Source organism: Perognathus longimembris, chromosome 20 (genome assembly GCF_023159225.1).
Source record: "Perognathus longimembris pacificus isolate PPM17 chromosome 20, ASM2315922v1, whole genome shotgun sequence".
In the NCBI taxonomy this organism is placed as follows: domain Eukaryota; kingdom Metazoa; phylum Chordata; class Mammalia; order Rodentia; family Heteromyidae; genus Perognathus; species Perognathus longimembris.
In genome coordinates this window covers 19588910-19602166 of record NC_063180.1, presented here as the reverse complement: position 1 = coordinate 19602166, position 13257 = coordinate 19588910, and the positions used below count along the sequence as shown (strand labels likewise).

General features: G+C 51.0%; 1 protein-coding gene across 3 annotated transcripts; it reads right to left on the bottom strand.

Moving 5' to 3' along the window:
* Positions 1-3797: 3797 nt before the first annotated feature.
* Positions 3798-9281, bottom strand: Rps19 (ribosomal protein S19). 3 transcript variants are annotated; one of them, XM_048329580.1, is made up of 6 exons: positions 9143-9281; positions 8583-8653; positions 8169-8269; positions 4791-4974; positions 4332-4449; positions 3798-4085 (listed from the first exon to the last, which is right to left on the bottom strand). In XM_048329580.1, the coding sequence occupies exons 2-6, from the start codon at positions 8651-8653 to the stop codon at positions 3975-3977; spliced, it is 585 nt and encodes a 194-aa protein (XP_048185537.1). In that variant the 5' UTR covers positions 9143-9281; the 3' UTR covers positions 3798-3974. The 3 variants fall into 3 exon arrangements, with proteins under 3 accessions (XP_048185537.1, XP_048185539.1, XP_048185538.1); XM_048329582.1 differs by having other exon boundaries at positions 3798-3863; positions 4395-4449; positions 9143-9224; XM_048329581.1 differs by lacking the exon at positions 9143-9281 and adding an exon at positions 8894-8992.
* Positions 9282-13257: the final 3976 nt, after the last annotated feature.

Genomic DNA, 13257 nt, shown 5'->3' with positions numbered 1-13257 from the left:
TAGGCATTATTCCTTAGCTTTTGGCTCAAGGTCGTTGCTCTACCACTTGAGCCCTTCTCAGGCTTTTTGCTGGTTGATTGGAGATAACAGTCTCACAGATTTTCCTGCCCTGGTTTCCCTGCTGGTTTATGAACCTTGATCCACAGATCTCAGCCTCCTGAGTAGCGAGGTGTGAGCCACCGATGATAATTGGAGAAGTCTTCATTTTGCATCTCAGATGAGCCTTAGTTTCTCCCCCCTGTAATGTGGATACTGTTAGGTCCTCTCCCTGAGGGCTACATGCAGATGCCCCCACCTCATTAAGTCTCCACCCAGTTACCTGGGTAACCTGCAGACCTGGAGGCAGTTACCTCCCCTTTCCCTGAGGTCACCTCCTAATCCACCTGGCCACACCCCTTGCCCCTGCCCTAAATAAAGCAGGGCTGGGTGGGGGTCTCTCTCTCTCTCCCTTCTCTCCGGCCATGGATCATCTTGGCCACAGGCCAGCAGTTCTGTAATAAAAGTTCTCTCCTGCCTGAATACCGCGTGGCGTTCTCCTTTACCGGCTACCTACTTTAAAAAACCTAACAGATACAACCTGGCTTTGTGAGGCTATACAAATATGAAATGTGTAATGAACAGCTTCTAGTTAGGTGAGTGGGTCTGTGGCTGTAATCCAAGCTACTGAAGAGGTGAAGATAAGGAGGTTCTCACAGGTGGAGGCCAGTTGCAGCAAAAAGTTAGAAAGAGGGAGCTGGGAATGTAGCTCAGTGGTGGAGTGCTTGTCTAGCAGACATGAAGACTTGGGTTCAAGTCCTCAGTATCACATACACAGAAAAGACCAGAAGTGGTGCTGTGGCTCAAGAGGTATAGAGTGCTAGTCTTGAGCAAAAAGACACCAGGGATAGTGCTCAGGCCCTGAGTCTAAGGTCCAGGACTGGCAGAAAAAAAAAGTTAGGAAGAACCTCCTCCTGGCCCCCCATCTCAATAAATAAGCCAAGCATGGTAGTGTCTGCCTGTGTTCTCAGGTACTAGGGCTGCCATGGGCAGGAGAATTGTGTCCAAGGTATAGGGCTCAAGTGGTAGCAAGCTCCAGGCCATAAAAGAAAGTTTCTCTTTTTTCCTCTTTAGAAACTTAAAAAAAATAGGTTACATTTAGGACAAATTAGGATATACTAATTGTCTCAGCAGAATGTAATTGTAACATTTCTACATATGTATATAATGTATCCAGACTAAACAGCCCTCCCACTTCCCCTTCTTAAAACATTTGCAAAAAGGTTTCATTGTTCTATTTTCATACATGTAAACAAACCATATGTATCCTCACTCTCTTCTTTCTTAGCCTTCACCCTTCCTGCTAGTATAAAACCCAATTATTATTTTTTTGAGTCCTGGGGCTTGAACTCTGGGTCTGGACACTGCCCCTGAGCTTTTTCACTCAAAGCTTAGTGCTCTACCTACCACTTGAGCCACAGCCCCACTTCTGGTTTTCTGGTGGTTAATTGGAGAGGTATCTCCTGGACTTTCCCGCCTGAGCTAACTTTGAACCTCCACCCTCAGATCTCAGCTTCTGCAGTAGGTAGGATTACAGGTATGAGCCATTGACCCCTGGCTAAAGCGGTTTCTAAAAAAATTCCCCTTAACTGGACCAAGGACCCTTTCCCTTCAGAGACCTAGCTATCTGTTGAGTTCTTGCTGTTACTAGAAATCACTAGATAACCAGTCCTCACTGTCCCTGTGCCTCAGTTTCCTATGACTACCTCCCCAGGAAGTACAAATCCTGAGCCTGGAGCTGAAGGAATCCACCCCCAGCATTCCACCAAAGCTAAGCCAGTTTCCAGGCTCTTGACTGCCCCCCGGTGGCCGACAAGGCAAAGCTGTGGTTTGCAGGCCTGCTTCTCCTGCCCAGGTGCCCTGACTGGGAACCTCCATCTCTGGCTTACCCGGTACCCCTGGTGCTCCAGCCTGTGTGAACCTAGGGCTAGGCACTGAACGCTCATGTCTCATTCTCAATGGACTATAGAAACTGGGGACTAGTGTGAGGCGTGATTGGCTCACACCAAATGTTGTACGAGTCATTTTCAAGTCAGGTGCTGGTGGCTCACAACTGTAATCCTACCTACTCGAAAGGCTGAAATCTGAGGATCACAGTTCAAATCCAGACCAGGCAGAAAAATGCCTGAGACTTCAAAACAAGCTCAAGGGAAGCGCCCAGGTCCTGAGTTGAAGCCCCAGGACTTGAACTCGGGGCCAGAGCACCATCCCTGGCTTCTTTTTGCTCAAGGGAAACACTCTACCACCTCTTGAGCCACAGCACCATTTCCAGCTTTTTCTGTTTATGTGGTGCTGAGGAATCAAACCCAGGGCTTCATGCATGGTAGGCAAGCACTCCACCACTAAGCCACATTCCCAGGCACTGTAGCAGGCTGGGGAGGGTTGCTTAGGCTCAAATGTTTCTGCCACTGCTAGCCTTGGGAAGGCTCATGAATTCCTGCCCTCTTCCCAATATGGACATGATGCTAAGGATCTATTTTATAGGGCTAGCAGACATAAAATTTGTAAGGTGTGCCGGGCACCTATGGCTCACGCCTGTAATCCTAGCCACTCAGGAGGCTGAAGGTTTGAAGCCAGTAATGCTGTAGTTTAGGGACAAAACCCAGGCCGAGGGAAGAGGGGGTGGAAAATTGCTCTAACACTTCAGGCATGCTCCCAACCCTTTTTTTTGGTCACTCCCGGGCCTTGGACTCAGGGCCTGAGCACTGTCCCTGGCTTCTTCCCGCTCAAGGCTAGCACTCTGCCACTTGAGCCACAGCGCCCCTTCTGGCCGTTTTCCATATATGTGGTGCTGGGGAATCGAACCGAGAGCTTTGTGTGTAGGAGGCAAGCGCTCTTGCCACTAGGCCATATTCCCAGCCCCCCAACCCTTATTTTTTTGATGAAGGATCTCAGCCTCAAGACCTTTTCCTACCACCTGGGTGGCTGGGATTACAAGGTACCCCACCACATCTACTACCTGGGATTCTGCTTAAAGCCAGAGCTGCCTACTGCATATTGCTGAATAAGCATAAACAGCTGAGGAAGACAAGAAAGAGCAAGGTGCAGAATCCCACAGAAGCAGGCATTTAAGGAGTAGAGAACAGCAAAACAGCTCAGGGACAGTGCCAAGGCCTTGACTTCACGTCACAAGAAAATGGACAGGCTCAGGTTCTACGGAGAGGAACTAGGCTGGGGGAAGGACACAGCTAGAATCCCAGCCCTGGGGAGGCTGAAGCAGGAAGTGTGCGAGCCCTGCCCCAGCGAGCACCTACAATTTTGGTGTGGAGACATTGAATTCAGGGCCCAACACTTGGAAGGCAGGAGCTCCACACTGCCAGCTGCCCCTCCTGTCCTGGTGCGGAAGCAGGGCTCTGCCCTGTCTAGGTTGCAGCCATGTTGCTGGACCGATGGCAGGCCACTGTGGCCAGCTAAGGATGGAGTCTCCATGCTCACCTCTCCAAGAACAGAACCGTTCAAGTGGGGCAGGAGGGGAGGGCACAGGCCCACACTGCTCAAGGCACACAAAACACCTTGGGTTGGAGACCTACAAGGACTACTTGGCTGGGCCACCTGGAGGTCCCTTTCTACCCCTCCACTGGTCCAGGGACCTTATTGCTCCCCTACCCCCGGCCTAGATCCATTACAGGACCCTAGGCGAAGCCATCTTATCCAGACATGAGTAACTGGAGGCCAAAGGCAGGGGTCCTGCAGCCCCCAGGGCCACTCAGGGGGTCCTTCCTCAGCTCTCAAACCTGGCAATCAAGAGTCCCAGACCAGGATTATGAATGAGGCAATTTATTAACCCAGCATCCTTTGTTCTAATGCTTCTTGTTGGCAGCTGCCACCTGTGGGAAGAGGCAGAAGACAAAGGTAAATGGGATTTCTGCTGGGGTGCCTGCATGCCCCCTTACCCCATCCCCATAACCCTGTGGAGTTCCAGGAAGCAGAGCAGGAGTCTAAGCACCCACAGCCTTGTGAGGTGAGGGACAAGAGCTGGCAGTCAGCTCTGAACAGGGTGACAGGATCTGCATTCTAGAAGAGCCTCCCTTCTCCCAGGCCACTCCAACCTCAGAGGACTGGCAGCTTTCCTTTATCTTGGGAACTGCTGTGACTCAAACACTCAATTCCTGAGTCTGAATTAATGATACAGCTCAGGCAAGGGGCTCTTACTATGCGCCAGATGAGGTCTTTTGACAACATGGGGACAGATCTGGGCCCAGGCTGCCTGACTCAATGTCAGCAAGATAAAGAATAGGAAGGAGCTGAATCTCTAAGCTGGCTAACCCAGGACCCATGTACTCCTGCACCCCAACCTCCCTCCAACACCAGCACAAACACATTTCTCCTGCCCAGGGCCGATGGGTGCACAGCCTCACCTGTCCGGCGATTCTGTCCAGATCTCTCTGTCCCTGAGGTGTCAGCTTGCGACCCCTGTGGAGGGAAGGGTCACATGCTCAGCCCCCCTTCTCGGACACCGTACCAGCCAAGCCCCACACTGGTGTAGGGGCGGGAACCCTCCTGGGAGCTGACAGGGTGTCGCTTGTGCGAACATTAGATCAAAAGCCCCGAAAAATCAATTGGGAAAAGTTAACGAGCAGGCTAATGAAAGCGGACAGTCACTAAATTACCTTCCTGCAGCCAAGCAAGTCAGCCAGAGAGGTCGGGGTGAGGGCCCTGTACCATCTGCTCTCTGGCGGCACTCCCTGTCTGCCTCCATGGGCTAAGGGCACCTCTCTAGTGGTGGGGGAAGGTCCTGGCTCCCCACAACATACCCATCTTGGTCCTTCTCCACCATTTTCAGCCCTTCCAGGGCTTGGAGGACCCGGCGGGCCACGCTCTTGGAGCCTCGGCTGAAGTGGCTGGGCATGACGCCATTCCTCTGCCGCCCCCCATAGATCTTGGTCATAGAGCCGACCCCAGCGCCGCCCCGGAGGTACAGGTGCCGTGCTGTGGATGCTGGGGGGGGGGGGGGGAGGGAAGAACATGAGGATCCTAATCAGCAGAAGCAGCCTTTCCCGTGCAAGCGGGTCCATGTGTGCACACAAGCACACACAGTCGCGGCTTGGTGGGTACCACTTTATGCTTACCCCTTAGTAAAGAAAAGGCACCCTCACCAGGCAGGCCCCAGGCCCCTCCCCCATCTGCCACAGCAAAGTGGCCTGTGATCAATCAGGACACCCCAGCACTGGCAGGGCAAAGTAGAAATGGGACCCACTGCTATGAGAAGTTCAGCCCTGGAGAGCTCGGGAGGGGACAGCGGGGCAGGCCCTAAGCAGCAGGCATCACTAACGTGGAGAGGAGTCACCCACACACGGACACAGGTTTGTGTCCCAGGACAGCCATAAAGCCCAGCTTTAATGGCAGCGCCTAAGTGGTGAGACCAGCCAGCACCCTAAAATCCAACCGAGCCAACTGGGGACACATGTCCACAATGGCCAGCAACTCAGCCAGGGATGGGCATTGTTGTGTCATTTACCAGGTGAGCCAGATGCTCTCCCCCCTGCATGTCCCCAATGCCTGCCCCCGCCAGGACCAGCACCAGACAAGGGAAGCGGAGACCAAGTACAGCACGCAGATGAGGAGTGGACTCCATACTGCTCATCATCAGCGGGCACCCACCAAACTCTAATGGTTCCCAGACTAAGTGGCACCAATTAAAGTGCCTACTTTGCCTGGAACACCCGGTGGCCAACCACCTTGCCAGCTACTATAACGCTGCTACCTCCCCCCTCCCTATCCATGTGGGGGTGGGGGCCTCTTTTTTCCACCCCCTCCTCACTCCACACCCAGGCCCCAGCACTTCACAGGTAGAGCTGCTGTAAGCATAAAAAACAGGGGGCCCTATTTGGAACAGAGTCAACAAGCCAGGCTGCTCCTCTCCCACACCCCTGCACTCCAGGAAGCTGCTCAGGAGTAGCTGCTTGTTTCTACCAGGCTGAAGACTGTCACTCCACTCCACACCAGCCACCGTACCCCAGCACCCCAACTGCCTGCGGTACTGAGGCGAACTATAGCACCCCTGAGGCACCACTAGTCTCTCCCATGACAATGACAACCTGTCAGTGTCAGTGGATGGGGCTCAACTTGGTGGAACCTCACTGGGTTCTGGAACTGGGGAAAAAAAGCCCACAGTAAAGTAAGTCAGGTGACCAAGTAGACCATCTTGATTATCCAGGTTTTTGTTTTTGCTAGTCCTGGGCCTTGAACTCAGGGCCTGAGCACTGTCCCTGGCTTCTTTTTGCTCAAGGCTAACACTCTACCAACCTGAGTCACAGTGCCACTTCTGGCCTTTTCTGTATATGTGGTGCTGAGGAATTGAACCTAGGGCTTCATGTAGTTGAGGCGAGCACTTATGTACTAGGCCATATTTCCAGCCCCTATTCAGGGTTTTCATTCATCCCTGTGCTAAGCCTTCCTAGCCTTTTAAACTTCTGCCAGGGAAGAAGGATGTTTGTGCTCAATATCGTTAAGATGATGCAAGTAAACATTACCCACCTCCCGAGAGCAAATGCTGCATGGACCCAACTAACCCTACTTAGGGTATTTCATAGACTGCCTATTTACCCTATCCACCAGGAAAAGTGGTCAGGACTCTACAATTCCTTAAACCCACAGGCATCTTGACCTTCCCAAGCTCCAGAGAGCAGAGGCTGTGGTCCAATCATGGTAGGCCCCATGCCCAATGTAAGTGAGCCCCAAATACAACAGATACACTGCAAATGCACACAATGCTCCATGTTATGAAGGGCTGGGCCACTTGTGCCAAGGAAAGTCAACTCATCTTTTGAGGTTTGCCAATATCTAAACTGCTTCCTTTGTGCTGAAGAGTCTCAGCCAGACGAGCCCCCACCCTACAAAAGAAGGCTGCAGACGTGAGAGGCCAAGGCATGAAGGCCCGCAGAGGCAGCCACCTAGGCACAAACCAGCCCAGGCATTCTAGCCCTAGGTTAGGAGGGTGGACTTATAGAATCTTTTTTTTTTTTTTTGGCCAGTCCTGGGCCTTGGACTCAGGGCCTAAGCACTGTCCCTGGCTTCTTCCCGCTCAAGGCTAGCACTCTGCCACTTGAGCCACAGCGCCGCTTCTGGCCGTTTTTTTCTGTATATGTGGTGCTGGGGAATCGAACCTAGGGCCTCGGGTATACCAAGGCAGGCACTCTTACCACTAGCTATATCCCCAGCCCCGACTTATAGAATCTTTAAGTGTCCCCATAGGTGACCTTTAGCACTGTGCAGTCAGCAAATGCATTCAATTTTATCAAGTTGGGTTTTTTTTTCTTTTCCCAGTCTGGGGCTTGGATTCAGGGCCTGAGCACCATCCCTGGTTTCTTTTTGCTCAAGGCTAGCACTCTATCTCTTGAGATGCAGCAACACTTCTGGCCTTTTCTATTTATTTGGTGCTGAGGAACTGAACCCAGGGCTTGGTGCATGCTAGGCAAGCACTTTACCACCAAGCCACATTCCCAGCCACTATGTCAAGTTCTAAGGCAAGGAATTAAGCTGCTCAAATCCCAAGCCACTCAGAAATAGAAGGAAAGCTAGCTAACATGACAAAGAAGTAGATACGTTATTTCTTGAATGCAATAATTCAAATGTAAGCTCTGACTAAATACAAAAACTTAAAACATATCATAACTTCTTGTTTATTATGTGCTAACTGTAGGGATAAGGGTAAGAACAGGCAAATTAAGAATCCAAAAGGGATTTTGCTTCTGTAAAGAACCAACTTTTAGCTGGGTGCTGGTGGCCTGTCATCCTAGCTACTCAGGTTGAGACTTGAGGACTGAAGTTCAAAGCTGCCCCAGGCTGGAGTTTTATCTCAAACCAACCGCCAAAAAGTAGGAAGTGGAGGTGTGGCTCTAGGGTAGAGCACCAGCCTTGAGTAAAAAAGCCCAGGAACCATGCTCAGGCCCTGAGTTCAAGCCCCAATTCCCTCCCCACATACAATGTAAACAGAAACACCAATTTGTTCTGACTTTAAATGTTAAAAGCCACAGCTGTTTAAAATGTCACATCACCCAAACAAAGTGGTGCTGAGCAAAAGGTGTCTCTCTCCTCCCATTGCCAATTTGGAATGGGAGCAACATAGAAATCCATAACTGGTGTGGGGTACCCTAAGCCCTCCACCCCCAGCCATTGACCAAATTCCTCACCAGCTCGTGTGTAGAACCAGTTCTCATCGTAGGGCGCAAGCTCTTTGTGCTTGGCCAACTTGACAGTGTCCACCCATTCGGGGACTTTCAGCTTCCCGGACCTAAAGCAAATAAATGCACCAATCACAAATCTCCTTCCCCCAAACACAACTGAAGGTTAACCTCACACTGGGGACGGGTTTCTGGGGTGGCAGGAGATGGAGGTATCCCCTCAGGTTCCATCCCCCCTCAATTTCTCTGCCATTCTTGGGGCTTGAACTCGGGGCCTGGGCTGTCCCTGAGCTTCTCGGTGCTCTGCCACTTGAGCCACTTCCGGCTTTTCCAGTTATGCAGTACCGAGGAATCGAACCCAGGGCTTTGTGCATGCTAGTCAAACACTCTACCACGACGCAACATTCCCAGCCCCACACTCACTTTTTGAGGAAGGCTGCCAGAGCTCTGACGAACTCCTGCTGGTTTACGTCTTTTACAGTAACTCCGGGCATCTGCGAGAAAAGAGCAGGCAAGCACGTGAGCACAGGCCTTGTTGGGGTAACCAATACTAGGGCCCCAGTCAGGATAAGCACGCTCCTCCGTGACCTGGATCGGAGCCTCTCGTCATCTCCTCAGGGCACCTCGACTCCCACCCCGTTCTCACGGAGCTCACCAGCGCTCACGGTCCCCATGGGTCACACCAGCCAGGCCCGGCCTCCCCCACCACACACACACACCGCGCGAAAACCTGCCACACCGCCGTACCCGAGATCCCTGACCGGAGCCGCCCCACGAGCCCCTCCACTAACCCGCTAGAGCCCTCGGGGTTCCCGCAACTCGCCCAGCAGGCATGTCCGGGCCTGCCGCTCGCACGTGGCCGCGGCTCCAGGGGGCGGGGCGGCCCCGCGCCGGATTCCCCGAAGTGCTCAGGCACGCGCCCCGGGGCCGGGTGGTCCCTCCCCGCCGTCCCGCACCGAACCCGACACGGAGCGCCCGCTTACCGTGCGGCCTCCGCGCTGCCAGCCAGGGGAAAGGGAACGACGGGGTTTCCCGGGCGCACAAGTCGGGCGTCAAGTCTCGCGAGAGTTCTGAATGCTCGCGAGAGGGCGGGGTGGAGCCTTTTATAGCCGGGGCTCCGCCTCGATCAGCGAGAATGGCTTCCTCTTCGTCTAGGTGGGCGGGTCAATGATGACGGGTGGAGAGGCGGTGGGAGAGGCCGAGGGGACGGCAGGGGGCGGGTCCTGCGCTTCCTTCCCACCCTTCTCCCGGGGCGCGGCTCCAGCGGGACTCGGGGAATGAGGCTTCGTTTGCGTCCGTAGTTGTCAGGAACAGGGATGGAGGAAGTTGAATGGGCAGAAAAGGAAGGATGCCCGGCCATCACGAGCGGCACTTTTTCCGGGTGGAAGTGTGGTTTTTTTTTTTTTTTGCCGAGCCGGAAGTGGGACTAGTAAGGGCGGAACTGTGATGGAAAAATCCAGAGGAAGGGCAAAAAAGAACTGTGGGTTCCACTTCCGCGAGAGCTGGAGGAGCCGGAAGACCCGCCCCTGAAAGGGCGGAAATCGCTTCATGCGATCTGAGTGGGAGAAAACAGGAAAGAGAAGCCGACGGGGGAGGGGGGTAGGGCGGAGACAGGGCGGAGACTGAAGTGCAGAGGCGGGGCCTGTCGCCGGTAACTCAGGGCTGTAATCTATCTAGGATGTTGCCATCTGAGGATCAGAAGTCCTTGAGACTCTTGCTCCCCATAAGCCACCAAAAAACCCAGAAGTGGAGCTGTGGCTTAAGTGGAAAAGGAATAGGCCAGACTCATCAACAGGCAAGGACTGTTTATTGAGGAACGGTGAGGGGCACAGACCATCCTGCGGGTTTGGAGGTTGTGCAAAGGGATGAATTTGGGACCAGGCTTATCTGGGTCTGAGCAAGGAGGCAGGTTATTGAAAGCACCACTAGGTCTAGGAAGTTGGGGCTTTTTCAATTGGCCCATAAAGGGTTGTTTACAGCTGGGCCTAGGTGAGATTTCCTGCCTGCCTATCAAAGCAGGTTCCCATGGAGGTGCCTAGGCCCAGCTGTAAACAACCCTTTATGCGTTTATGTGGTACTTGAAGGATTGACCTCAATGTGTGAACTTGCTTTGATATGCAGGCACATTGAGGTTCCTGCCTGGTGTCTGTATGGGCCTAAGGCAATAAGGTGTTGTGGAGGGGGGGGGGGTCAATCCTTCAAGTACCACCTACACAGAAAAAGCCAGCAGTACTGCTGTGGCTCAAGTGGTGGAACGCTAGGCTTAAGCAAAAGAAACTCAGGGACAGTGCCCAGGCCCTGAGTTCAAGCCCCAGGACTGGCAAAATAAATAAATAAATATGCCAGGGCCCTGGTGGCTCACACCTATAATCCTAGCTACTCAGGAGGCTGAGATCTGAGGATTGCAGTTCAAAGCCAGCCTGGGCAGGAAAGTCCGTGAGATTGTTATCTCCAATTAACCACCAGATTTTTAACGGGAAGTGGCACTGTGGCTCAAGTGGTACTGCGTTAGCCTGGAGCTGAAGAACTCAAGGACAGCATCCAGGCACAGAGTTTAAGCCCCACGACCAACAAAAACATTATATAGCTATTTTCTGAAGTTGAAAAAACTGAAAACATTAAATATATTTCCACACTGAACTACTACATATGAAAAATGTATGTAATCATTTATAAGCATGTTATAATGTTAATATCAAAGAAATAAAACAGGCTTGTCTGTGTCGCTCACACCTGTAATCTTAGCTACTCGCAGATACTAATACAGAGGAAAAGGATGACTCTTGCTTTGGAGAGGAGCTCAGGAATATATGAAGCTCCACACAGGGTATGAGTTATAGGACTATGTGTATGTGAACATGTACCAGGGGCTATAAAGCCAACAAGGAGACAGGGGTGCCAGATGAACTTGACTGAGCCGGAAACAAGTGTGTAAGTGTTGCCTGGTTTAGGTGGCCTTGGACTAGAAGTGTGATCAGGAATGAACCAAGTTCATGAAGGGCTGAAATAAAGAGAATGTGGATTCTCAAAGGACAGAATATGAAATGTACTCCAGAAATAAAACCTGGGTGGCATGGGGAGGAGTATTATGAAGAGAGAGAGGAACGAGGATGATGCTTTATATTTGGAAACTTGTTATTTTTGCAGTGCCAAGAGAAGTACAAGAAGAAAGCTTAGAAGGGGAGGACTTACTCCTCTATTGGACCAGGGCAACACCTCTCAGTACTCTGAAATGGGAAGAGGGGAGGGTGGTTGCAGAGGAAAAAGTCCATGGGCTGAAATCTCCAAGGGCTGCTCAGAGACAAGGAGCCTTCTGGCTTTCCTGAGACACAGGAAGAGTGCTGGCCTCAGGACACAGTGTTGGAAGCATGGGCAATTCTTTATCTGCCCTGTTCCCAAGCCAGCCTCACTCTTGCAGGCCCCATTGGGAAGTCCAAATGAGCTGAAAGATAAACTGACCTAGTTAGACGTGGAAAGCCTTGCCAATTCTGGCTCTGAAGAGGAGGTAGACTCCAGAGAAGTGAGAAGGCCTGCCCCGTTGCCAGTTCCATCATTTTCCTCTTTCCTCCTTTTTTTTATGCCATTGTGTATCCCCAAATTATACCCTTCCCAGAAGCATGACCTTGTTGCATGGAGGACCCTGGGTTGGCCCTGAGCTGCAGTGTGAGCTGTGTTGCATGTTGCAATGCTTCACTGCTCTGTGACTATGTGGGCTTGGCCATCTGTCATGAGGAGAGCATGGTGCAGTAAGCTTAGGCAGGTCTATTAAAGGACAATCATATATCTAAGTTACAACTAGGAAGTGATGGAAGGCATGAAGTGGACTTAAAACCTTTCGATATCTTACAATGCCTTCAGAGAAGTGTTATATGTTTGTCACTCTGGAATCTGTTAGGTGGCAGAATCTGATCACCTGCTGAAGGCTGTGAATGAGAGAGCAAGTTCTAACTGGATACTATCGCTATTATTCATCTTGAGGAAAAAGAGGTGTAGAGATAATATCAGGAAAAAAGGGTCTTTAATAAGGCATGTCCCGTGAGCTTTTTGTCTGTTCCTTTTAAAGGTGGGAATGAATGGGACTTTGGAGTAGTTCAACAGGTCTTCATATATTTGGAATGGTTAAAAGAGGACTAAGAAACCAATGCAGGCAAAATCTTATTATGTAATAATAGCTTGAATAGAAAAAGACTCAGAAAATCCTTCTGACTTATACCTGTCCTCTGGAGTCCCAAATCTTTCACTCTTTTATAAAAATGATCGCCTGTTAATTTGAGGCCTAGGCAGGAGGAGGAATTTCTCCCTTGTCTTGTAGAATACTTCCCTAACATTTCAGACAGGCCACTTTACCTCTTTAAGCCTGTTTCTCTGTAATGCATTGCCTGCAGGGAGGATTTCAGTGAGGTATCTGTGAAGTGAGGGTGGTGTAATGATCCCTTCTCACCTTTCATGGATTCTTCCAAACCTGTGGTACAGCACCAGCCTAGGAAGTGCAAGACCCTCAGCTCAAACCCCAAAATTGCAAGATTAACTTGGATCTTCCTCCTGTCCTGGATGGCTTTGAAATTATACATCTGGATAAATGTCATGTTAGATCAGCATCATACTGGCATTCCATTTGGCCAAAGTCGGTTTGAATATATGGTTCTTTTGGCCCACAGAAGATAGAAAACAGAAAACTTAAGCTGCATTCTCAGGATCAGGGTTGGAAATCAGCCTGGGCAGGAAAGTCAGTCAGACTCTTATCTCCAGTTAATCACAGAAAAATCTGGAAGTGGTGCTGTGGCTTAAAGTGTTAGCGAGCTGGACTTGAGCAAAAGGAGCCCAGAGACAGTGGCCAGGCCCAGAGTTCAAGCCCCAGGACTGGCAAAAAAAAAAAAAAAAAAAAGAAAGGAAGAAAACTGTGCTAATATTTGAAAAGTAAGATACTGAACATAGAAACTTCATTTCTATGGGTTGTTTTTCTTGGGAGGGAGGGGTAAAACAAGGACTCAAACTCGGTATCTGATGCTTTCACTCATTGGCTGATGCTCTGCCACCTGAGCCATACCCCCAATCCCTTCTAAGCTTCTTGTTCCTCAAGAAATCTGAATATGTGAAA